The sequence below is a fragment of the Urocitellus parryii genome, chromosome 8 (genome assembly GCF_045843805.1).
Source record: "Urocitellus parryii isolate mUroPar1 chromosome 8, mUroPar1.hap1, whole genome shotgun sequence".
Taxonomy (NCBI): Eukaryota; Metazoa; Chordata; class Mammalia; order Rodentia; family Sciuridae; genus Urocitellus; species Urocitellus parryii.
In genome coordinates this window covers 99,295,696-99,323,417 of record NC_135538.1, presented here as the reverse complement: position 1 = coordinate 99,323,417, position 27,722 = coordinate 99,295,696, and the positions used below count along the sequence as shown (strand labels likewise).

Sequence of the window (27,722 nt, the reverse complement as noted above, 5' to 3'; positions counted from 1 at the left end):
TTTTCCCACCTCTCCCAGAAGTTAAATTTCTTTTTGTTGAGAAGATTATACCTAGTGTTATGGTCATCTTTTAAGGATTTTCTTTGTATTAGTCATTATCTGTTATTACTTGCTATTTAAAGATTATGTTGATACTATTACTAAAAGATGTGTGCTAATAGAACCAGAAAAAAATAGACTGGTTAATGGTTAATAGATGAAAATTCTTTCCATCTTTTCATACTAATTATATATCAATCATTCACATGTATTTTTATTGATTTATGCAAGCCACTGTATAGAGTACCTCTTTGCTCTCTTAATTCAGCTTCTCTTTCATTGATGAAAGTTTTGAGTTAAAGTAAGCTCTTCTTAGCACAAATAAGCCTTTGCTTCTCTCCAGCTATTAACATCTGATAGGTACCCCAAGATGTTTTAGGATCTTTGATGAATATTTCTTTTTTTTCCATTTACCATCTGAAATTATCACAGTCTTTCCAGATAATCATTTCATCATTGTCTCATGTATAATGCCAAAGTAAGTTAAACTCTCCAGTTTTAGAATTCTTAAGTTTTTACTTTGGATTCCACAAAGGTTCTTCGATTCTATGCAATCTGGGATGATACAGACAGTATGTTTGGTGAATGTCGGACCTATATCATTCATTACTATCTAATGGATGATACAGTGGAGATTCGAGAGGTCCATGAACGGAATGATGGGAGAGATCCTTTCCCACTCCTGATGAACCGTCAGCGTATGCCCAAGGTTTTGACAGAGAATGCAAGTATGTTCAAATTATCCTGTTATTGAGGACTTTTTTTTTAATCTTTAAGGAGTTTTTTATTCAGTGTGGTTATTCCTTTATACTTGAAAAGTTCTAGATGTTTTCTTAGCAAATGGTTCTTAGGTTCTTAGCAAATGGCTTTCCCACAATACCCCACCTTTAACTTGATTCAGACATGACTCCCAGACAATCTGGTAGAGATGACTGATATGTAGATCAAGGAAACCAAGCAAAAATAGCAGTGGGAGATTAATTTAAGGAAAAGTGGAATAGGTTTCTGAACTGAAGTGATTTAAAAATGGATTTTTAATGTACTTTTTAAACAGGACTTGTGATTTAAGGATGTAGCTTAGCTTAGCATTTTCTTATATGCTTTCCTGATTTCGCTTCTCATCTCAACTAATTTGTAAATAGGAAGTTTCTATGTGATTTAACTTGAGATTAGGAAAGACATGTCTGTAACTCAGAGGGAGGGATCCAATTGCTCAGAACCTACTCTTTTTTCACTGATCTAAAATAACACCTTGCATGTTGGATGGTAAGAAGGCAACAAAATGGTAATGGGTACCTGCTGTTTAATATTTCCTAGGATAAGTAGTCTTGCTTTACTTATTGACTTAGCAGTTAAAGACTTTTCTCTTACAAAATGTCATCTTGGTCACATGTAATAGCATCGCCAATGTTTTAGAGTGAAACAATTTTGCAAATGTGTTCATTGATTTTTTTTCTTTTTACTATGTTTTTTGGAACTAGGAGATAAGGAATTCTAGGTATTAAGCAAGAGGTTTGACTAGATTAGTGGCTGTAAACAAATTGGGCAGTGCAAAGGCTAAATTCAACCCACCCAAATGTATTTCTTAGCCTGTACAGTGTTGTTGTTTAATGCAGTGTTTTTTTGTGAGCAAGGAGTTGGAGGATTTTTATCCCTGTGAATATAGATAAATAAAATGTGGTGAAGGTGCACCTTGATTACTATGAATTAGTGAGAAGCAATAAACAAGATGTACACAGAGAGCAAATGAATGGATCTAAAAAAGAGTGCTGTCTAGAAAACAAAGAGAACAAAATGATGCACTAAAATGTATATAATGTGAAACCCACGCAGAACAATACTACACATGGTACACATTCAGTCAAAAATGCTGCACATTAGTGGCAGAGGAGTCTGGGGTTAGTCCTTTACAGTGATTCTGACCAGAGTCAGAATCCTACAGTGCTGGACCACAGGCCAGTGACTATGGATGAGGCATGTGGGCCTACCTTGACCCTTGGGAGAGAATTGGGGAGAATGAATTACCTTTTTGAGGTATTCCCTGGTTCATGCTGATCTCAAACAGCAAACTATTGCTGCATCTCAAGGATTTAGAAGAAAAAGATCAAACAAAACCTAAAATTAGTAGAAGGAAAGAATAGAGATAAGAAGTAAATGAAATAGACACTTAAAAGAATGTAAAAAAAATCAATGAAACAAAGAGCTGGTTCTTTAAGAATGTTAAAAAAAATTGACAACACTTAGCTTGACCAAGAAAAAGAGAAAAGACACAAATAAAATCAGAGATGAAAAGGGAGACATTATAGTTGATACCACAGGCATATAAAAGATCATAGGAATTATGAACAACTATATCCCAGCAAACTTAATAGCCAAGAAATGGACAAAATCCTGGACACATGCACTTATCAAGACTGAATCATGACAAATAGGAAAGTTGAACTGACCAGTAACAAGTAACAAGTTGATGAATTAGTAATAAGTTTTCCATTAAAGAAAAGCCTAGGGACAGATTACTTCACTGCTGAATTCTACCAAACACTTTGAGAAGAACTAATACCAATTCTTCTCAAATTATTTTAAAAAACTAAAAAGGTAGGAGTTATTCTAACCACAGTCTATGATGTCAGTATTACCCTGATGCCATAACCAGACAAGGGTATAACAACAAAAAGAAAACTAAATGATTAAAAAAAATTGATATGGAGGCAATTCTCTGAAACAAATTCTATGAGGCCAGCTTTATGCTGATAAGAAAATTATAGGCTGATATCCTTGGTGATCATAGATTGAAAAATCCTCAACAAAATACTAGTAAACCCAAACCAACAGCACATTAAAAAGATTACTCACCATGATCAAATGCTTTTCATTGCAGGGATGCAGGATGTACATGTTATGTTTTAGATTTGAAATGTCTCCCCAAAGCTCATGTATGAAACAATGCAAGATTTTTCAGAAGTGAAATGAGTAGATTATAAGAATTATGTATTAATCAGTGGATTAATCCACTGATATGAATTAACTGGGTAGTAACTGTCAGCAGCTAAGGTGTGGCTAGAGGAAGAAGATCACTGGAAACATGACTGTGAGGTTTATATATTCTCCCTGATGAGCAAAGCTCGTACTCTCTTCTGGTGGCCACATTCCAAGTAACTTTCTTCTTCCACACCCTTCTGCCATGGGCCTCACCTCAGGCCCAAGGCTATGGAGTTGTCAGACCAAGGACTGAACCTTTTAGTCCATTAGCCAAAATAAACTTTTCCTTCTCTTAAGTTGTTCTTGTCAGGTATTGGACACAGTAGCAAAAAGCTGACTAAAACATGTGATATGCCATATCAACAGAATGAAGAACAAATACAACATGATCATCTCAAGAGATGCAGAAAAAGCATTTTCTAAAATTCAACCTTTCTCACTCTCTTTTTGGTTTTCATACACTTTTCTATTTATTTATAATATTCAACATCTCTAACAATGAAAATGCTGGGTAAGAGAAAGAAATAATAAAAAGCATCAAAATTGGTCAAGAGGAAGTCAATGTCACTGTTTTCAGATGACATGATCTTATATGTAGAAAACCCCAAAGACACCACCAACAAAAACAACAAAATCAGAACTAAAATGTTAATTCAGCAAATTTTAGGATATAAAATAAATATACAAATATTGCTAACATTATATGCCACTGTGAATTATCTGCAATAGAAACAAAGATAGCAATCCTATTTATAATAGCTACTAAAACCAAATACACAAAAACAACTAGGAATAAATACCTAGAGGTGAAAGATCTCTACAATAAAAATTAAAATTATTGAACACTGATGAAAGAAATTAAAGAGGACACATAAAATAGACATCCTGTGTACATGGATTGGAAGAAGCAATGTTATTAAAAAGTATATACTAAGCCCAGATCTGCCTCGCTGACCTATGCAGGAGCTCTTGCCCAACGTAGGCCTGAGACCACCCCGTGACCAGCAGACACCTGCCAGAGCTCAGGCTTAGCCCAGGACCACCTCTGCCCACTGGTAGACACCCACCAAAGTCAGGCTCAGCCCAGATCTGCCTCGCTGACCTGCACAGGAGCTCAGGCCCATGGTAGGCCCAAATCCATCCCATCAATGGCAGACACCAATCAGAGTTCAGGCTTGGCCCAGGACTACCTCTTGCACAGTAGATACTGCCGGACTCAGGCTCAGCTCAGACTTGCCTTGTTGACCTGTGCAGGACCTGGGGCCCAGGGTAGGCCCAAGTTTATCCCATCCCTAGCAGATACCTGCCAGAGCTTAGGCCCAACTCTGACCCAACTGTCTTACCTGTGCAAGAGCTAGGGCCCAGGGTAAGTTTGGGTCTGCCACACTCCCACCATCACCTGGGAGCCCAGGTCTAACTTACTTTCATCTTGAGATACTGCAGCCATCCCCAGAGCCTTCTCCATGTAGTAGCCTCTACCTTGGACAACAGAGAGGGCCTAGAAGCAGCTGCATCTTGGAGCAGGAATCCCAAAGCCAGTATAAGGCCCACCCTTTCAGCCCCATCTCTGAAAGACATTGTATTCATCTTGGGGCACTTCCACTACTATCTCCAGTTACCTCCTGCTATTGCCACCTATAATTGCAATAGCATCTGTCCTGGAACACCGGCAGTGCCTGGAAGCCCAACACCAAGGTGAAATACAGATAATCTGCACAGATGCTACAAGATGATAGGGTAGAAACTGTGATACCTCAGATCCACACAGCAAGTAAGGAAATCCCATAGACAACATGAAAAAATAAGGGAGGAAAGTGTCCCAAACAAACCAGGATACTATAATATCAGAACCCATAGACAGTGCAGTTGATGAAATGTCAGAAAAGGAGTTCAAAATGTTCATAATTAAAATGGTCTGTGAATTAAAGAATGACCTAAATGAGCAAATATAGGCAAAAATTGGTCACTTCAACAAACAGATAAGAGAGCAAATATAGGCAATAATTGAAGACACCAATAAATAGATAAGGGAGCAAATACAGGCATCCATTAATCACACCAACAGAGAGATAAGGGAGCAAATACAGGTAGAAAAGATTACTTCAAGAAAGAGATAGAGACTTTGAAAAAATAAATCAGAAATCCTTGAGATGAAGGAAATAATAAACCAAATTAAAAAAACTCAATAAAAAGCATCATCAACAGACTAGATCACTTGGAACACAGAAGATCAGATAATGAAGACAAAGTATACAATCTGGAAAATAAAGTTGGCCACACAGTGAAGATATTAAGAAACCATGAACAGAACATTCAATAATTATGGGATAGCTTCAAAAGACCAAATATAAGAGTTATTGGGATAGAGGAAGGCACAGAGTTTCAATCCAAAGGAATGCACAGTCTCTTCAATGAGATAATATCAGAAAATTTCCCAAACATGAAAAATGAATTGGAAAATCAGATACAAGAGGCTTACAGGACACCAAATGTACAAAATTACAACAGATCTATACCAAGGCACATTATAATGAAAATGCCTACCATACAGAATAAGGATAGAATCTTAAAGGCTGTAAGAGAGAGGAATCAGATCACATATAGGGGGAGACCAATTCATATCTCAGCAGAGTTTTCAATCCAGACCCTCAAAGCCAGGAGATCCTGGAACAGCATATTACCAAGCTCTGAAAGAAAATAGGTGCCAACCAAGAATCTTGTATCCAGCAAAATTAAGGTTTAGATTTGATGATGAAATGAAAACCTCCCTTGATAATCAACATTTAAAAGAATTTACAACTTGAAAGCCTGCATGATAGAACATCCTAGGCAAAATATTCTAAGAAGAGGAAATGAAAAACAATGATGAAAATCATCAGAGGGGGGAGGTATTACACTAAGGGAAAAAACTAATCAAAGGAGAAACCAATTCAAGTTAAATATCAAAAATAAACAAAAGTAGCTGGGAATACAAATCATATCTCAATAATAACCCTGAATATAAATGGCCTAAACTCACCAATCAAAAGACATAGACTGGCAGATTGGATTTTTAAAAAGACCCAACAATATATTGCCTCCAGGAGACTCATCTCATAGGAAAAGACATCCACAGACTGAAGGTGAAAGGTTGGGGAAAAACATACCATTCCCATGGACTGCAAAGGCAAGCAGGGGTTTCCATCCTTGTCTCAAATAAAGTAGACTTCAAGCCAAAAATAATCAAAAGGGAGAAAGAAGGATATTTCATACTGCTTAAGGTAACCATTCATCAAAGAGACATAACAATAATAAATATATATGCCCCAAACAATAGAGCATCTACAATCATCAGACAAACTCTTTCAAGAGTCAAATAGTTTACAGCACAATACTTCTAAGTGACTTTAAAATACCTCTTTCACCACTGGATATATCTGCCAAACAAGCTAAACAAAGAAACTATAGAACTCAATAATACAACTAAAAACTTAGACATAACTGACATATATAGAATATTTCATCCTTCAATGAGCGAATACACTTTTTTCTCAGCATCACATGATCCTTCTCTAAAATATACCACATATTATGCCACAAAGCAACTTTTAGCAAATATAAAAAAGTAGAGATACTACCCTGCATTCTATCAGATTATGATGGAATGAAATTCGAAATCAATGATAAAATAAAAAATAAAAGCTATTTCAACACCTGGAGACTAGATAATATGCTACTGAATGAATGATGGGTTCCATAAGACATTAAGGAGGAGATTAAAAACTTTTTAGAATGAGAACACAAATCTGAGACACTATGAAGGCAGTATTAAGAGGAAAGTTCATTTCATGGAGTTCATTCCCTAAAAGAAGAAAAAGTCAACAAATAAATGACTTAATATTACATCTCAAAACCCTAGAAAAAGAAGAACAAATCAACACCAAAAGCAGTAGAAAACAGGAAATAATTAAAATCAGAGCTGAAATCAATGAAATTGAGACAAAAGAAATAATTGAAAAAATTGACAACACAAAAAGTTCATTCTTTGAAAAAATAAATAAAACTGACGACCCTTAACCATGCTAATGAAGAGAAGGAGAGAGAAAACTCAAATTACTCACATACTGATGAAGAAGGAAATATCACAACAGACACTACAGAAATAAAGAAGTATCCAAGGGGGATAGGTTTCAGGACCCTGTTGAGGAAATCAAAATCCACAATGCTCGAGCTCCTTATATAAAATAGCATAATATTTGCATATTAACTACATACATCATATATATATATATTTAAAATAATCTCTACATTCTTTATAATGCCAAGTGCAATGTAAAGGGTATATAAATGGCTATTTAGGGAATAATTCCAGGGAAAAAAGGTCTGTACACATTCAGCACAGATGTTATATATTTTTAAAAATATTTTTAATATGCATGTGTTGAATCTGCAGATGCAGAAACAATGAAAAATGAGGGCCAAGGATAATAGGAAATTATGGAAGTATCTTTTTTTAGATGTTCATGGACCTTTATTTTATTCATTTATTTATATGTGGTGCTAAGAATCAAACCCAGTGCCTCACACATGCTAGGCAAGCACTCTACCACTGAGCCACAGCCACAGCCATGGAAGTGTCTTTCAAAAATTCTCTAAACCAGGGCTTTCTTTTAAGTCATTGAGATGAATCAAAATTATATATTTATGATGGACATAACTGAAGTATCAAGATTCTGAAAGTTCTTTCATTGTTGAAGGTAATTGTTTGAAGGTAATGTCAAATGTGTATTTGGCTTACTAAAAGCCTTCTGTTCAGCTGTTGAATGCAGTGCACAAGGTTCTGAAAATGTGTTTTTCTTTAGACTAACTTCTGTACTTGAGTATTATCTTTTAAATGAATCTGGAATACCTCTTAGTTGGACCTTTAGTACTCCAGAAAGTTGAATGTTTTTCCTTACTTCTCTGAGCATGTTTAATAGCTCATTCCATCATTTGAAAATGTTAATTTAATATACTTATGGATGAAGAAAATATTGTGCTAGGTATTGGAAATCTAAAACTAATAGAAGGCCATATCTCAAAGGCTTTATAACCTGTGAGAAATACACACCAATTTCATGAATTCACAATATCATCTGATAATGTTTCATTTAGAAATAATATTAGTGGCTCTGTATACTAAAATTTACCTATCATAATGCAGATCCTGAAACTTTCATTTCAGTAATATGATAGATTGTTTATTTATAGAAACCCTAATATGTTATAATTTCAAATACAAATATGGCTCTTTTTTTTAAACCTGGCATAGTGGAGATGGTGATAAAGGAAGAGAGCCCTTAAAGGCAAGAAGTGAGGTAAAAAATATCAGTTCACAAAGAAGCAAATACTAGATGTGGAGTTTGTGCAGGGCTATACAGGAAGATAGGAGAAAAGGCCAGGAGGAATAAATAGGGTAAGAAGACAGGACTCTACCTATGAAGCTGGGATCTTAGAAGGATCTTAGAACTATCATGGGGGAACCACTCTGCCGACGTAAATTAAAAATTTACTTTCCTCTTCAGGTCTTGACTCTGAACAGAATGGGAAAAGAGAATCCTCCAAAGAAATCCCCACAAACCAACATTCTCACATTTGGAGCCAGGATTTACATATTCTGTTTGTTCCCAGAATCCAAAATTGAAAATTTAGATTAATAATGTTGTGGTTTAGTAATGCCCACACTTGCCTGTTAAAAGCAAATGTAAATCCATTCTGAAAAGACTGATTTTGAAACCCAGGTCTCAATGAATTTCCATAACTAATAATCAGTAAATATATCCCAAATGCAACACTGATTTTACATTTAAAATTTTGTTAATTCCTTCATGCATAGATTGCTATAATCATCTCATTCATTGTCTCTGAACCCTGCCTCCAGTACTAGGTTACACTGTCCTCACATCAATGATTATGCTGAAATGAAATCATTATTTGTGTATTTGTTTAGTATCTGTCTCTCCAAACAGAATATTTTCTCCAAGAAGGCAGGAATTGTATTTATATTAGCAATTATTGCAATCACAATACTTAGTGTTACACTTAATGTATAATTAGTCACTAATAAATGTTGGATGAATAAATGAGTGGGAAGTTATACTTCATTTGGTTGGATCCCTCCTCATCATTAACATCATCTTATATGTTTTATAGAGAAGGACATTTGTTCTTTCTTCCTGTAATGATTTCTTCTAAGCATTAATTTTGCTAAGCTTAGTGACTTGTAGTGATATTCCAGCTGCATTTGGGAGAAAGACTTTATAAAAACCCTTTGGGATATTATTTGTGTGTCCTGTCAATAGATGGAAACACACAACCTTGTGAGAATGTAAGCAAAAGACTGTACTGCCCCAGGTTCTCAAGAATACTCAACTCATGTGCCAGGTTTTTTTCCCCCTTATGCTCATTCCTTCCTCTTTTCTCTTTAATCCCACCTTATGTTAGAGAACTTCCCTCAGTGTGTGCTGGAAATCTCTGATCAAGAGGTGTTGGAATGGTACACTGCCAAAGACTTTATTGTTGGGAAACCACTTACTATCCTTGGGAGAAATTTTTTCATTTATGATTGTGATCCATTTACTCGACAGTTCTACAAAGAGAAGTTTGGAATCTCTGATTTACCACGCATTGATGTGAGCAAGCAGGAACCACCTCCTGTAAAACAGGTAATAGAATAGTAGTAGTTCTGAGTATGGTGAGAAAAAAAAATACTTTATGTAGAAATTGAAAAAAATTAAAAGAGAACTCCTATATGAATGCTCAATTAAAAAAAAAACAAATGAAGAATATGTAATAGAGTAGTTCACAAAAGAAATATAAGTGGCAATTGACACATGAAAAGACCTTTAATCTAATAATCAAAGAAATGGATTGAAAATTATAATGTTTTTGAGTCTAATTTAAAAAAGACTCACAATATCCAATCTTTGCCCATGTGAAGGCATGTAAATTTTCACATACTATTAATAGAAAAGCCAATCAGAATAATTTTTCTGAAGGGTGGTTTGTCATCATTTTGATTTTTAAAAATAAAATGTTATATATTTTTGGCCTAGAAAATGTTTTTGAAGACAAAGAGATATGTGTTTTATAGTGAAATAAAGTATAAGGCGATTGACAATTTAAATTAAGATATGTTAAATCCATATAATTAGAAGACTTAAAGGCCTGTAAAAGAGGAAGTAAGTCTGTATGTACTAACATTGTCCAATGTGCATAATACATTTTAAGTGTATTTATATTTATAACATGATCCTATTTTTGTAAATTTCCCTATATAATATCTGCTTATATATACTGAGGAAAAGACCTGGAGGGATGTCAGCTATATTATTAATGGCAGTTGGTTCAACATGTGGGAATGTGGAGGTGCAGATGACCAGAAAACTTCCTTTTTATACTCCTATGTTTGGCTTTAATTTTTCTTTTTTGTATCAAATCAGGTATTGCTTAAAAAACATTTTTATTTTATTTTTTAAATTTTTCATTTATTTTTGTTGTGATCAAATACACACCAGCATACCATCTTGACCACTTAGAAGTTCATGGTATTAAATAGTTCTTTTAAATTGTGGTTTTGTGTGTATGTATGTGTGTGCTAGGGATCAAACCTGGGGCCTTGCCTTATGCATGCTAGACAAGTGCTTTACCACCAGGCCGCATCCCCAACCCTCATAAATTATGTAGAAAACAGGAAATTCCAAATCAAAGTTACAATAATACTAGCTTTTAGACAATTTTTTAAATGTAATGTATTAGTCTCTTAATGAGTCTCTATGTATTCACTTTTATCAAGATCTTTATTTCTTCATACATCTTCAAATTACTACATAGCATCCTTTAATTTCATTTAACCCTGAAGGTGCAGGTCAGTTGTAGTGGCAATTAACTTCCTCAACTTTTGTTTGTCTAGAATGTTTTAATTTCTCTCCCATTTTTGAAGGGCATCTTTGCTGCATATTGACTTCTTGGTTGATAAATTTTGTTCTTTTGAATATTTTTTGCCCACTGCCTTTTTGGCCTTCAATGTTCCTGATAATAAACTTGCTGAAAGTCTTATTGATTATCCCTTGTAGGTTACAAGATATCCTCTCTTGCTACTTTCAAGATTCTCTTTTTATCTTTGTATTTTGAAAGTTTGATTATAATATGTCTTACAGTGTGAGTCTCTTTGAATTTATCTTACTTGTTTATCAAGCTCATAAGATATTTTTATTCATAGCTTTCATCAAATTTGGAAACTTTCCAGATATTATTTCCTTCAAATATTCTCTCTTATCCTTTCTCTTTCTTTTCTCTTCCTAAGACACATACACTGCATATATTGGCATATTCCCACAGACACCTTAAACTCTGCTCATTTTCCCCATTTTTTTCCCTTTATATTCCTTAGACTCAATAAATTCCATTATCCTAACTTCAAGTTCACTGATTCTTCTGCTGGTTAAAGTCTGCATTTGAATAACTTTAATTTTCAGCTCCATAATTTCTTTTTGGGTATTTTATTTTTCAATTCATATTTCCATTTTGTCCATGTATGCATCTATTGACTTTTTTTCATATCTTCCTTTTGTTCTTTGAGTACTTTCAAGACAGTTGTTTTAAAGTCTTTGTCTAATAAATCTGCCATCTGAGTTTTTTCAGGGATTGCTCTATTGAATTTTTTCCCCACTTGAAAGGGCCATACTTTTCTAGTTCTTTGTATACCCTGTAATTTGTTGTTGTTGAAAACTGGACATATAAATTTAATAATATGGGAACTTCGGAAATCAGATTCTTCTCTTTCTCTATAGTTTGCTGGGGTTTTGTTGTTGTTTTAATGTTTTCATTACTTTTATTTTCAATTGTTGTAGGCAGTTTCTGTGTCAAGTATCAATCAGCCTGGGGTATAAAATGAAGGTCTTTTGAAGTCTCTTCTGCATCTTTTCTATGCAGTAATTTAAAATTTTTCCTTGTATATGCAGTTGTTTTTGAATGTCCTTCTTGTTAGTATCAAGCTTCCAAAAGAGGAAAAAGAATAGTGAAATGCAGGAAATGAGGTACCAGCTCTTTAGAGTTACTTCCTCTGAGAGGGAATGGCTTGTAGCCGTGCGGGGCGGTGCAACAACAATGGCCATCTGCCTGTTTGTCAATTCTCTGTGATCAGAAATAGCCATCACTGATGCATACTCAGATCCCCAATATTTGGAGGACAGAGTAATTTTTTTTTTTTTGCCTCCTCTGGCTCCTGCTGGTTGAATGCAAGTTATGTAGTCTGCTTACCGCAGGGTTGAGGGGTATAGGATTGGTAGCTGCGACTGTATAAGAGCTGAAATTTATGAAAATTCACCAATTTACTGCCTAGGACTTCTACTGAAAGTTACAAGTCTTCAAGAGACTCCAGAATTTAAAAATTGCTACCTCAGATTCTGCAGTGTAATTGTTGTTTAGGTAGAGAGAGTGAGTCCTGGTATTTCCTACTTTGGCATCTTCCCAAAATTTTCCCTTGTATTATTTTTATAACATTTTTATTCAGTTTGATTTTTTTTTAAAAAAGAGACATCTTTTAAAATTTCAGACCCTAGGGTATTTCATTATTCTTTTCCTATTCATCATATTTATCATGTCCTTTCACTTAAAAATGGTTGGGAGCAAAACAAAGACTGATAATTAAAGATGTTGGAAGATGACCTTTGGTTGCAACAGCTTTCTTAGAGCCACAGTGGGACACACAATTCTGTGTATTCCAGAAGTCTACTCTGATCTGAGAATAAGTTCATAGCACCTTATAATGTGCCAAAGTAGTGATCTGATAAACATGAACCTTCAGAATTTTATCCAAAGTACATATTTTAAAGAATTTCAAAAGAAAATTGCAAGTTATAAAAATTACATATATATTAAATTGAAGAAGTATCTAAGGTATTAAGATGGTATTGTATCATGAACTAAGAAAACTGGCTTTTTGTTATACCTGTTTGTACAGAAGCACCTCATATAAATCTCTCTATGACTGTTAAAATAGGATATTAATACCTACCCCCATATTTATTTTGCTGGTGTGTGCATAAAACCACATCATTGGGCTTTTTCTCCTCAAAAGGAATAAATAAAAGGATAGAATTATTGAATTCCTCCAGCCCAGGCCCTTCATTTCTGCCTCATTTCCTTCTTCTCTTACTTTTACTTAGCCAATAATCATACTAAATTACATGAGATTCTGCGAATAGAATGTTCTGTTTCATTCTGCCAAACTTTCTCTTGTTCTCTTCCATCTGCTTGAACCACTTTTCCATCATCCCTTCACATGGCTCATTTTATACTTTAACACTCAGTGTTGGCTTTCTCTCCTCCAGGAAAGCTTCTCTAAAGTTCCAGTCAAGGCTAATAAAAGCTTTTTGTCTCTGCTCTTGGGGTATTGTATACCTCCCTCCTCCCTGGCACTCATCAGTTATATTAAAAATTCTGTTTATGAATATTTTCTACTGGACTATAACTTCCTTGAGGCCAGGACTATATTATTTTCATTTTTCAGCTCCTAGCACCTATTGCAGTGCCTAATAAATAGGAGATATGTAACATATTTTTTGAACTGGACTATGGAAGTCTGCCTGGGAAACATATGTTATGTTCCCCAGGAAGGCAGCAGATGTCTTTAGACATGTCTTTCAGAAACAATGTTTCATAAAACCAGTTAAAAAGAAGGATTTGGATTTTGGTAGACTATGAGTTCCCATGAGCAATAACATTTCTGGAAGGAAATGTGGTAGCTTTTGCTGTCAATTTTTTTCTCTGATAAAACTCATAAAATAGTGTTCACTGATTAAGAATTATAATTAATCATCTATTGCTAAATTTGTTTTGCAGAAATTGATGTACTACAGAGAAAATATCATAGGAAAAGACTTAGATTTTTATGAAACAAATTATTCTACAACTTTAGTTTTTAGATTAGGACAGGGCAAAATGGTAGTTTAAGGTACTTGCCCATTGTAAGACACAAGGCATTTCTATTATACATCAAAAATTCATACAAGAAGGAGGTAGTATGGACAGGGACTGCAACATAATAATTCCCTTAATGAAAAGGCTTTGATCCATCTTTTAATCCAATGAAAGCTTTTGAGTCTTAGGTTACCTCTGTCCCTTATACCCTCATAATCATTACTATGATCTCCACCCCCACCCCAATAACCTGTCTTTTAAGGGAAAAAAAAGGATGAAAAGCTTGGATAAAGAACAGAGATAACAGAAGAACCACTGTAGATTTTAGTTTGTTTTTCTCCCCTTCTCCTTGCTTCTATGTTTAGTAGAAACAAACTGTATATATAATAAAACATCCATACATATGGCATATTAACCATAGCATTGGTTAATTTTTTAGTGACTTCTCCACAATATATAATTCTCATATTAATAAATTCTCTGCCAATCTCTGAAAATCTTTGTTAGAGAAGAATAAGAAAGCTCCAGTTATCAAGAAGCAAATACCTTTCAGTCCTCACATGAATCATCCTTGGTTATTACACATCATTTATTTTAACTCTTAACAACATAAATGGAAACCAAGTATGGGAAGCTGTAGCAGGATTGAGATAGATAAAGCTAGAGCCAAACCAATGGCCAAGGACAGTAGTAAATATAAACTGGGTATATTTAATTCGAGAATCAAGGCACTTTTAGGTCAAACTGCTCTGAAGGAATATGAGAATCTCAGGCTCAAAGTGTAGTAGCTTGATTAAGAAAGCTCAGGCATAACTCTGGTAGGTATGTCATATGAACAGGAGAATCTATGAGTGATGATGATGTCCCATGGTCAGAGTGGCTTATCTATTTTAGAAGTGCAAGAAGCAAAGTGCCAACCCCAGCCATGATGATTTAGGAAATGTCATTACTCTCCTCAGGGGAAATTAAATATGATTCAGAAAATACAAGTAAGAATTTGATAGAATAAGCCTCAGAGACCTATAAATGCCTCTCTGTAAATTCCTCAACCCTTGATTGCACCTCTAATCAGGATGTTCCCTCTATATGTTGATACATATGCAGAGTAAGTTCAGGACCACCACTTTGATATTTCTGCCTGGCCTCTTGAGAAACTCAAATGTTTAATGTGTCATATCTCAGCCAGAGGTCCCTCTGTCACAATAACCTGAATATTTATTGGGTATTGATTTTGCAATTGAAGCAAATTAGGCCATTGTCCACCTGCTGAATCCACTAGTCATATTCTGGCCATTATTATACCTTTAATTACAGTCCTAACAAGTGGGTGAGTGGGTTGAAATTCCAATTAGTATACCTTAGATGAATATAATGGAGTCATTTGTTTTTGAGGGGATATCCTGTTGTAGCTAGAATTGGGGACTATATGAATTAATTTGATAATGAGCCTGAATATAATATATAAAAAGATTTTGAGAACGCATGTGCAAGTTTAAAATATATATTATAAATAATTTTTTACATTAAATATATATTTATATTAAATATATGCATATTTACAAATATATATAAATAATATGCATTTATATATTTATATATATGTGTGTGTGTGTGTATATATATATATATATATATATATATATATATATATAAAATACATACACACACACACTCACATACACACAGGCTGAGTTTCCTGAGTGTACATGATAAAAAAAGAGTCAAAGAAAAAGAAGATTGTTGATGTTTGCCTAGTATTGATGTGGAAGAGGAAAACTTAGTCTCTGACCTAAGATTTTAGTTAAACAAATTTCAGCATTTTATAATGATGCTTTAAGCTCTTCTATGTAGACAAAGGGTCTGAGTTCTCAAAAAGAATACCTGCCATCCTCTCCTGTGTGGCAAAAATAAAGAAATAAGAATATTAAACATATAGAGGTAAATAGAAAAAAAATGTATGAATAAAGTCCTGACCACCCTTTTGCCACCTACAACTTACACAGAAATGCATGCACACTTCGGAGAATCTGAGAAAAGTGTTTTCAGATCTGCCACCCTGAGGCCAGCTTCCTAAAACAAAGAGACCAGAGAGACCCATGGGCCTCACCATCTTAGGGTGACCATAAGGTCATTTTCACTGGCAGGGTAGGATTAGGTCCTGCTTTGGTAGTAAGTAATCAGGGGGCATCACTCATAGTTTCTAGCCCTAGCAGTTACATTGTAGCATCATTAGTCATTTCTGTGATCAGTAAACATCATAAAAAAGGAAGAATGGAATTTTATTTTTTTTTCTGATTGAATTTGTATATAGAGCAATTGGTTTTGAATAAGTGTTTTCCAGAGGATTTTTTTTCCCCAGAGGATTTTTTAAACTTTGATGTAATTTTTTTTTGTGGGTGGGTACTAGGGTTTGAACTCAGTTTAACCACTGAGCCACATCTCTAGCTCCTTTTAGTGTTTGGGTTTTTTAAATTTTATTTTGAGACAGTGTTTCACTAAGTTTCTAAGGCTGGCTTTGAACTTTTGATGCTCTTGCCTCAGGTTCCCAAGTTGCTGAGATTATAGGCATGAGCCACCACGCTTGGCTTTAATATAATTTTAACACAAATAGCATCTGCTTTATTTCTTGGTTCCTGTGTATTTCTAGGAATTACCTCCTTACAATGGTTATGGATTAATTGAAGATTCTGCTCAGAATTGCTTTGCTCTTATTCCAAAAGCTCCAAGAAAAGATGTTATTAAAATGCTGATGAATGACAACAAGGTGCTTCGTTATTTGGCTGCACTGGTGAGTCAAATTTTTATGTACCTTCTGTTCTTAGAATTGTGTACTCTTGTCTGATTTGCCTGTCTGTTTTTACTAAAACAAGTACTGAATCTAGATCCTAGTCTTTAAGAAGGTTGAATAATATTGAGTATAGTACCCCTGAACCAAGACCTAGCTGAAGTCCTGAAGTCCTTTCTCCCCCATGAACCTTTTTTAGATAATTAATCTCTCTTTTATTCTTCAAATTTCAACAGACCTTGTTGCCTCTTTGGTAAGCATTTATGAAATTTTGTGCTGTATTCAAATAATTTATGTATTTATGTGTCTTTCCAGGTAATGTGATTTAGTAATGTCTTACTAAATTTTATTATTAGCTGTGATATCTAGCTTGATATATTTTATATTCATTAAATGTAATAAATTGAGTCATACCATATTAATAGCACTGCCTTTTAGAGGTTATGTGATTTTGGTTAAGAGCATGGAGATTGAAAATAGACATAAATTCAAAATTAAACTTCACACTTTTTTTTTTTTTGGTATGAAGGATTGAACCAGGAGCATTTAACTATTGATACACATCCACAGCCCTTTTTAGTTCTTGAAACAGGGTCTCCCTAAATTTCTTAGCACCTTGCTCACTTATTGAGTCTGGCTTCGAAATTGTAATCCTCCTGCCTCAGCCTCCCAGGCCACTTGGGCTTTCAGATGTGAGCCACCAATGCTCAGCTAAACTCAAACATTTTTAAAACCATGTTTAAGGAGGTAAACAATAAGATAGAGAATTTCAGCAAAAATTGAAAACGAAACCAAAAAAGTCTATTTTAGTTTTGAAAAATTGTCATATTGGTAGAATAAAAGAGAAAAGATAGATTCTGAAAAGCATTTGATAAAATTAGTCTCTTATGATTTAAAAACAAATCCTTTAATAGAGAATAAAACATTATTTTTTTAATCTTTTAAAGGCTATCTGCCAAAAATCTACTGTAAACAGTATACATAGTGAGGAAATGTGAGCAGTATACTTCCTGACGTTAGGAACAAGGCAAGACTGCTTCACACCTATGTTCAACATTGTTCTGGAATTTCTTGCTATGGCAATAAGATAGAAAAGTACAGAGAAATGCATAAGGATTGAAGAGGAAGAAATAAAATTTCATTATCCAAAATTAGTGGTTTTATATGTAGAAAATAAAAAGAATCTACATTCTATGTTAGTAAAGTCAATACAAATGTCAATAAACAAAAAAAGTTAAAAATACCATTTACCATAGCACCAAAAATATTAAATTCCTAGAAATAAATCAAACAAAAGGTATATAATACCCAAAACAATATAAAGAAAATTAAAGAAGACCTAAGTAAATGAAGGGGCATTTATATTCATTGGTTAGAAATTTCAGGAAATTGGTTACAAATTTCACTGTAGGAAGGGAATCAGATCAGTGGATTTTCTCAACAAAACATCTCAATGTATTATACAGCTATAGTAATGAAATCAGTATACTTTTGGTGCAAGTATAGATAATTATACCAATGGACTAGGATAGTCAGCCCCAAAACAGAGCTACATGTGTAAGATACATGGCAAATATGGCACTACAGAGAGGTTAGGAAATAGGTCATTTTTAATAAATTATATCAGAACAGGTATATCCACATGGGAAAAAATAAAAATATTTGAACTCTACTTCACACCAAAAATAAAAAGTAATCCTGAATAGATTGAAAATTTAAATATGAAAGGTGAAACAATAAAACTTCTTAATGATAGTATAATCTTAATTTGTAATAGAGAAGATTTATTTAGTAGGAACCAAAAAGCAGTACTTGTTTTAAAAATGGGTAAATTTAACTACATTAAGTTGTAGAATTTCTGTTCCTCAACAAAACAACCAAAAACACACCAAAAAACAGAAACAAAAACCACCATTGAGAGAGTAAAAGAGGCAAGCTCAGAATGAGAGAAAATGTGTGCTACAGAAATCCTAAGAACTCATATCCAAAATATGTGAAGGACAATCTCAACTCATCCCTTCCTTCCTCTCTTCCTTTCCTCCCTCCCTTTCTTCTCCTTCCTTCCCTTTCCTTCCTTCCTCCCTCCCTTCATTCCTTCCTTCTTTCTCCCCCCACCCCCTCTTTTTTTTTGTATGTGGGATTGAACCCAGGGGTGCTTAACCACTGAGCCACATCCCAGGCCTTTTTATATTTTATTTTGAAACAGGGTCTTGCTAAGATGCTTGGGGTCTCACTAAGTTACTGAGGCTGGCTTTGAACTGGTGCTCCTCCTGCCTCAGCCTCCCAAGCCTCTGGGATTACAGGTGTGCACCACTGTGCCCAGCTCAATTCATTTCTTAACAGGCATTTCATAAAAGAGAATATCAAAAAAGCCTTTAAACGTATGAGAAGGTGCTCAGCCTCCTCAGTAATCTGGGAAGTGCAAATTACTACCTCAATGAACAACTTCTCCTCAACCATCAGAATGATTAGTATGTTGGTGAGAATATGGAGCCATAGGAACTCTCATACTCTCAGTGATACTTCCACTTAGTAAAACAATTTAACATAGTCCAGAATACCATATTGTGCCAAAATGATAGTATTCTATTTATACACCAAAAGATAAAAATGTTCATAACAGTATAATTCATAATAGCCAAAAGTAATAGCCATAATATCCATAATAGACCTAAGTATCTACCTATTAGAGAATAGATAAATAAATTATGGCTAATTTGTACAATGATTTGAATTCTATTCAGTGAAAATTAGTGAACTGTAGCCTAAAATATTAGCATGTATAAATCATACGAACATAATTTTGAGGGAGTACTGGGGATTTAACCCAGGGACACTTAATCACTGAGCTACATCCCGAGCCCTTTTTGTCATTTAAGACAGGGTCTCACCAACTTGCTTAAGGTCTCAATGAATTGCTGAAGTTGGGCTTGTGATCCTCCGGTCTCAGCTTCCTGAACTGCTGGGATTACAAGCATGGGCCGCCATGCCTGGCCAAACATAATTTAAAATGTAAGGTTACAGACACAAATTAATACATACATGTCATATAATTTCATCTATATAAAGATTTAAAAGCAGTCAAAACAAAACTATTTTGGGATGCCTGTTTGTGATGATAATAAAGAAAACCATAAAACTCAAGATAGTGGCTTTTTTGGTGGGGAAAGGTAGCATATAGAGAGCACTTTCTAGGTTCTGTCAGTGTTCTATTTCTTGACATGGGTGGTGATTACATGGTTGTTCACTTTGTGAAATTCTTTGAGCTGTATATTATGGGTTTTTCTTTGTTTTTGTAGTTTTCTCTGTGTTGTAGTTCATGATTAAAAAAAACATTTAAAAGAAAGCCATCAGAATTATTAGCAATGAAATACTGGGTATGTTTGAATGGTCAGGGAAAAAGAAGTGATATTCTTTCTGGTCAAGGTAATTTTCAAATGTTTTTTCTTGACTTATTTGCTAAAATAGAGAACTGTATTTATTAGGCTCCTCACAAAAGTTCTAAAAAAAGAAAGCATGCTGGACAATCAGGGGAAAAGGTGTAGGAGTGAGGTGGGGACTTCAGAAGAAAAGAGGGAAATTAAGTTAAAAATGACTAGAGACAAATATCAATAGATTCAGTATAATTGAGTTAATATAAGGAGTTCGGACAAGGACACTGGACATGTTGTGAGACAATAAAGTGAAAAAAAGCTAGGCAGGTGATGGTTGTTTAAGTAAAAATCTGCTGGTAAACTGCCTGGGGCTCAGAATAGAGTGCTGGCCCAGGAACTTGGGGAAGTGTAAAAACATTCATTTGAGCACAAAAGAAAAACTTTATGCCATTACAAGAGAAAAATTGGTTCTGGTGCATGTCCTGCCTGTCAAAGAAACTCTGAAGACCCAAAATACAGAAGAATCCAATTTGCTCAACAAAGTTTGTTTACATCAGGTACTACACATGGTGGTTGTCTGATATGAATTTTAGTGTACTATGTTAGGTCCTTTGAAAAATATGTAATTACATTATTCACAAATGAGGAGCAAATCATTCAACTACTCAAATTTTCAATTTCTTTTCTTTTTTTTTTTTAATTTTGAGACAGGGTCTCATTAAGTTGCTTAGGGTCTTGCTAAGTTGCTGAGGCTGTCCTCAAATTTGTGATCTTCCTGTCTCAGCCTCCTGAGTAGGTGGAATTACAGGTGTGCACCACCATGCCCAGTAATATATCATATTTTTAAAAAGTTGTGAAAACAGAATTTGAACAATGATTTTCAAAACAGTGTACATGCCCTCCAAAGGGTATACAAGACCATACAATATGTAATGTTTGTTAAGAAAATATTATTTTGTCTGTTTATTTTAAATTCTTTTTTTTTTTTTTTGGTACCCGGGAGTGAACCCCAAGTCTTTAACCACTGAGACACATCCCCAGCCCTTTTTCATATTTTGGAGACAAGGTCTCGCTGAGTTGCTGAGGCTAGCTTTTAACTTGTAATTCTCCTGCCTCAGCTTCCCATGCCACTGGAATTACAGGCACGTCACCATGCCTGGCTATCTATATCTTACTTATGAGTGCACTTATTTCATAGTCCCCAATATTTTTATATGTGCTTTGTAATGCATAAAATATGTAGCAGAACTTATGTTTATTTATTGATTTTTATTATATACCTGGCTCTGTAGGAATTTAAATTTGGGGAAACTGGCTAGATTAGGAATCTTCATAACATCTTCTTTTCTTCACCCTTCTAGGAATCCCCTATCCCAGAAGACAAAGACCGCCGATTTATCTTCTCTTATTTTCTAGCCACTGATATGATCAGTATCTTTGAGCCTCCTGTTAGAAATTCTGGTATCATTGGGGGCAAGTACCTTGGGAAGACTAGAGTTATTAAACCATTCTCTGAGGCAGAAAACCCCATCTACTATGGCCCTAGTGACTTCTTCATTGGTGCTGTCATTGATGGTAGGTCCAAACACAGTTCAGAATTTCCCACTGACTGAGTAAATGGGCTCTTCTTAGTTGTAATTTAATTAATTTAAATTTTGTGAGAGGCAATTAGGTTTTATTCCAGATGAGATAAATCTAGTAGAGTTTTATAAGTGGTATAATATCTTAACCTCATTCCTTATCAATTAAACTTTAAATTGGTTGCATTTGTTGGCACTAAATTTTTTATATTAATGCAACCATGTTAGTTAGGTGTTCACAGTGGTCTTCCTAAAAGCTGAGAAAAGTACTGCATATTAATTTATACAGCTATTGGTAATTCATTAGTCTGGGTTATATCGTTGGAGTGTTAATAGTATTTTATCTCTGATCACATGAGAGAAACAATAAAACTAAGTGTATTGCTACCTCTTTCCAGTGTTTGGCCACCGATTCATCATCCTTGATATAGATGAGTATGTTCTAAAATACATGGAGAGCAATGCTGCCCAGTATTCACCAGAAGCACTCTCATCAATTCAGAACCATGTCCGAAAGCAAGAAATTCCTGCACCAGAACTGGAAAAGTATGTTTGACTGCCTAGGGTCCTTTTTGGCCTTGGCATATGCAAAATTTCCAGGAAGTAATTCTTGTCAAAATGAATGTGTAATAATATTTTAGATTTTCAGATTTCCCTCATCATATTGGAGTTTATTAGATCTACACAAAAAGTTCCCTGAATTTAGTATAATAACTAGTAACTTGGAACTTTTTCAGCTACATTTATTTAGCAAATAATTATTGAATACCTGTATTTAAGATGCTATCACCAGGTCATTGAGCTTTAGCAATAAATAAAATAGACAAGAAGTTGTTGACATCATGGAATTGACCTTCTAAGCAGCAAGAGATAGATATTAACACAAATAAGTAAATTATACAGTATACTAAGTGACAAATGCCATTGGAAAATAGGGCAAAATGCACATGATAAGGGCTTCTGGATGGGGGAACTGGGTTGTAATCACTTAGTGTGGATGGTTGTACCTTAAGAAAGTGACCTTGAGCAACACTTTGGGGAGTTCACCTGGTGGACATCTGGAAGAATAGCTTGTATAAAGAGTGCAAAGTCTCTGAGGGGTAGCACACACCCAGCCTAGAGTATTCAGGTAGCACTGGCCAGCAGTAGACTAATAGGAGTAGCTAACATGGAGGGAGGTGAGGGAGAAGAAGAGATTGAATTAGAAAACTAACAAGGGGCCAGGTTGTGCAGGGCCTAACAGGTCTGTGGAAAGATCTTGGTCTTTCTCTGAATGAAATGAAAACCCCGTGGGATTTTCTGAGTAGAGGAATAGCAAGATGTGATATATGTTTTAAAAGAATTACCCTGGCTGTTCTGTTGAAAATAGATTAGGAAGGAGACCAGCTAAGAGGATCACAGTAGTAATCCTGGCAAGACGTGATGATGCATGGACCAGGGTGGTGAGTGGAGGTGTGGGAGAAGTGCTGTGATTTCATTATATTTTGAAGGTAGAGCCAGTGTGACTACAGACAGATTATACAGGGGCTGTGAGAAAAAGAGAATAGTTAAGGATACTCTAAGGTTTTTGGCATGAACATCAGGAAGGAAGGACTTGTCATCAACTGAGATGGAAAAATGTGGACTATAGATAGAGAAGGTTTTTAGTGGAATAAAGGTGGGAATTTTGGTTTTGGATATACTAGGTTTAATACTTAAAAGAAATAGCCAAGTAGAGATGTCATATAGACTGTTGGGTATGTAAGTCAGGAGTTCAGGTGAGAGGTCTAGGCTGAAGAAGTCAATGTGGCAGTTGTTGTCATATAGATGATATTTTAGGCCATGAGACTGAATGAAATTTCAAAGGGAGTTAGTATAGATAAATAAGTGAATAGCCCAGCACAGTGGTATAATCCCAGTGACTTGGGAGGCTGAGGAAGATTGCAAGTTCAAGGCCAACCCCTGCAATTTTTTGAGGCCCTAAGCAACTTAGTGAGACCCTATCTCAAAGTAAAAAAATAAAAGGGGCTGTAGTTCAGTAGTAAAGCATGGGCTCAATCCTCAGTACCAAAAAGAAAAAGTGCAGCTAGGCTTTGAGGTCCTCTGATGCTAAGAACAGGAGAAACTGGAAAGGACCACCAGTAGGCAAAAAGAAAGCCAAGAGAGTATGGCATCCTGAAAGTCACATAAAGAGAGTATGGACAGTCCTCCTTTCTCAGTTGTGTGGGACTGGAAACACCATTGAGTGACTGTGAAAAACAACTGTAGTAATATAGGAAAACTTACTATTATTCTGCTAAAAATTTTTGTCACCATATTAATTCTGATCATTATGTTCATGTAGGGAAACAAAAAAATGGTAAAACTAGTTTTTACTCAGCACATTGTAGTTTAAAACAGTGGGAACTGAGAAGTAAAGTATTTTATTTTTGAAAAAAAAGTATCAAGTAGTTTGAACAGTGCTTGCCTTGTTCTCATTGTGTAACTTGTGATACAGACTGACATGTTTTCTGTGACTTGGCACATTGTCACACTCCTGTTTAAGTTTGGTCAATTTCTAACATTTTTATCATTTTTTACCTTCAACTGTCATGAAAGATATTCTAGAATTTTTTTACTGAGGGTAAGTTGTCTCTGAGAGTTCTTTTCACAGCAGTATTTTTATGGGCCTCCAAGGCATTCTCGTCCTTTTCATTGCAACTGCTTTCCTCACCTGTGTCAATAGCTTCACCTTCATGGAATTCCTCTGGCCACATATCCACCATCTTTGAAAGAAAGTAGCATCCACATTACCACAGTCAACTGTTTCTTTCATAACTCCATTTATGTTTGACCAGAATTTCACTTTTGGACAATTCCCTCTTTTGATGATCCATTTTTGTAAAGTATCATGTTGCTGTGTCCCCAAGAAAGAGGAGGCAAAGTAGTTATGCACTTGGCTGTGAATGAACTGAAAAACAGATGCACGGGAACCAAGAGACAATAGACTTGGAGACAAGTGATGTGATTGTCACTGATCATAATGTGCATCTGCTATTTATGTTACAATTAGTTCACTAATGACATAGAAGTTTTTACTTTATGCAATTACTCAAGATTAATAAACTGTGGTAACTGGGATTTGAACCATGTTGTTTTACTAAATGGTGGTGAATGAGATTCATGCATCTTAGAACTGTGCAAATCCAGAACTGTCAGTGTATCAAGGAAGATGGAATGATTTATGTGTCAAATAAGGATTTGGCATTTTGCACAGAATTTGGGGAACTTAGTGAGGAGTTTTAGGGCAAAGAGAGGCATAAGAAAATTTAATGGGAGTGGATTTAAGAGAGAATGAAAGGAGGAATTTTTTACCAGAAGTACAGATAACTCTTTTGAGAAGGTTTGGTGCAAAGGTGAACAGAGAAGGAGTGGAGAAGCTGGCAGAGGAAGAAAATTCAAGACAGGTTTTGTTTTGTTTTTGCTTTAAAATAGAAGAAATAATAGAATTTTATATATGAAAATTCTGTAGTAGAGAGAGAGAGAGAGAGAGAGAGAAAGAGAATTGCTAGAGTATGTGAAAGAGGATGGGTTAGTATTCAAGACAAGAAGGTAGAAGCACTAACCCTGCATCTAGGTCAATCATTCTTGAATATTTTGGTCATAGGACACTTTTGAAATCTTAAAAATTATTGAGGACCCTAAAGAATTGTTGTGTATCTTTATTTATATTTAGCATGCAAACTATATCTGAAAAATTTAAATATTAATTTTTAAAAGAAGAATAAACTCATTTCATGTTAACAAAAAATATAATTTCTGTGGGGAAACAAAATCCTCCATTTTCTCAATCAAAAGCCTTCAGTGAGAAAAATGGCATTGTTTTATACTTTTGCAAATCTCTTTAATTACTGGTTTTACTAATAGAAGTGAGCTGAGTTTTTATCTGCTTTTTTATTTAGACTTCTATGATATCATTCCTTGTGAATCTTTGGAAAACTCCATTGTGCACTTGTGAGAAAACCTGAGTAAAATGATAAATAATGACCGAATTATTATGAGGATAGTTTTGGCCTTGTTAACCCCCAATAGCATCCTGGGAACCTTCAGGGATCCTGGGATTATTCTTTGAAACACTGTTCTTTGGCAGTAGGCAGGAAGGCAAGGCACCTGGGTACAGATGCTGGTAAGTGCTTAGATATGCTTGGGACCCCTCCTGATTGTGCCAGTGAGGTAGTCAGTAGGAAGAATGAGAAGTTGTGAAATGCTTTATTTCTTGAATATATAGATGAAGTTAAAAATGAATATAAAAATAAAGTGAAAAAGACATAACATTATTTAATCTCCTAATAAAAAAGAGAGAAAAATGCAAATTGTAATTCACAGATACCATCAACTGAAAAATGGATCCTAATTCCAGAGATGTTAAAATATTTGTCTCAGGCCTGAAGAAACAGGGCAGCTGTCTAGGAAAGTGGGAGGCTTAGTGGGGACTAAATACCACTAAGGGCCCATCCATGGTCATATTTAATTCAAGTACTTCTCAAAAAACTTTGTTCTGTAATTTCCCTATGTCTGTGCAAATACCAGCAGACAATAGAAAGCTACTTGCTTCAGCAAATTACCTTTCAGAAAAATCACATTTTTTATTTTGTATTGAGAAAAAAAAATACCACTGGGGGGTCAATAAAAATAAAGAAAAATTCAAGTTCTTGGTTAAGAAATCTATTGCTAACCTTGTTTTGATCCTCACTTCTCCTCTCTTTTGATGGGTCAGAGATAAGTGACAGGAAATTCTTCAAGATATGAATCCAAGTATCATACCTTCTTTGATTTCTAACCGTTTCATCTTTGGCTTATACCTCTCCCATCTTATCATGAATCTCACAGTAAGGAAATACAAATCCTTTATTTGACTAGAGTAATGTAAAGGTATTTGTCAGGCCTGAGTGAAAATTTTTATGTCACATGATAGTTATAGGAGAAGAAAATTTAGAGTCAGCTATTTGTTTCTCTGAACCAGAAAATTAGAATGGTAGCTGAGTATTGGACTGCATTTTGAAGTTCTGAAATTCTTTTGGGGTCTTGATTTCTCATTGCAATTTTTTAACTCAGATTTAAGGATAACAAATGCCCATGCTCATAAACCCATGCTCTACGCAAAACCTGCATGTTTGACTAGCGTAACACACAAGTCCAGAGAGATTATTCTTGTTCTATCTTTGTGTCATTTATGACCTTCAACTTCAAGAGGACCTCCTCTCCTTTCTTTTTCTCTTCTTTTTCTCTCCTGACACTTTTCCCAAGGAGAAATTTCCAAATATTCTCATTTGTTTTTCCATTTTCTTTAAGCCCCAAGCTCTTCTGTATTTTCTTTGCAGTTAGCTTCAAATATGAGATCAAAGTGATCCAGTATTTCCACTCTTTCCTTTAGAATGTTTCTATATTATTACTCATTGTTTCTTTACCTTCTTTTGACAGAGTAAGTAGCTCCTATTTCTCCAAACTTAATTCTTCCATTTGTGTCTGAACCCACATTCTGACTTTTCCAAAATCAAAGCGCTCCTCGTTAATTGCTTTCTTGAAGGTCATTTCTGTTTTCCAGATATAATGGTGTCATCTCATTAATTCAACATATTCTTGAACTTATACCATATGTCTGACCTTGTAATAAATATATGAGAGAATGGGGAGCTTGGAATCTAGAGCAGGAGCAGGCAAATATCTACTTGTAAAGGCACAAATGGGAGATGATTTAGGTTTTGTGGGCCATACCATCTCTGAAACTACCTAACTCTGCCCTTGCAGTGTGAAAGCAGCTATTTGTAAATGAATAGGAGTTCCTGTGTTCCAATAAAACTTTATGCCTAAAAAAAATGCAGGCAGCAGGCTGGATTGGCCTCTGTGCCAGTTTCCTGATCCTCTACTCCAATATTTGGTCTTCTTGACTTATGTGTGTTAACCACCCACTTTTGACACCCGCTTTTTTAAGTTCTGGAAAGCTAATTATTCCAACCTCTCTTAAAGCCTATTTTATGTATCTTTTTCCTACTTACTTCTAGTAGG

At 35.0% G+C, this 27,722-nt stretch overlaps 1 protein-coding gene across 2 annotated transcripts in view; it reads left to right on the top strand.

Moving 5' to 3' along the window:
- Efhc1 (EF-hand domain containing 1) overlaps window positions 1-27,722 on the top strand; it is a 52,621-nt gene that overhangs the window by 18,703 nt on the left and 6,196 nt on the right. The window contains exons 5-10 of one of the 2 annotated variants that reach the window (XM_026400897.2): window positions 575-767; window positions 9,481-9,701; window positions 16,607-16,747; window positions 21,480-21,693; window positions 22,097-22,244; window positions 23,618-23,641. In XM_026400897.2, coding sequence (XP_026256682.1) covers window positions 575-767; window positions 9,481-9,701; window positions 16,607-16,747; window positions 21,480-21,693; window positions 22,097-22,244; window positions 23,618-23,641 — 941 coding nt within the window. The remainder of the gene's footprint in view (window positions 1-574; window positions 768-9,480; window positions 9,702-16,606; window positions 16,748-21,479; window positions 21,694-22,096; window positions 22,245-23,617; window positions 23,642-27,722) is intronic. The other variant, XM_026400896.2, reaches the window with a different exon arrangement.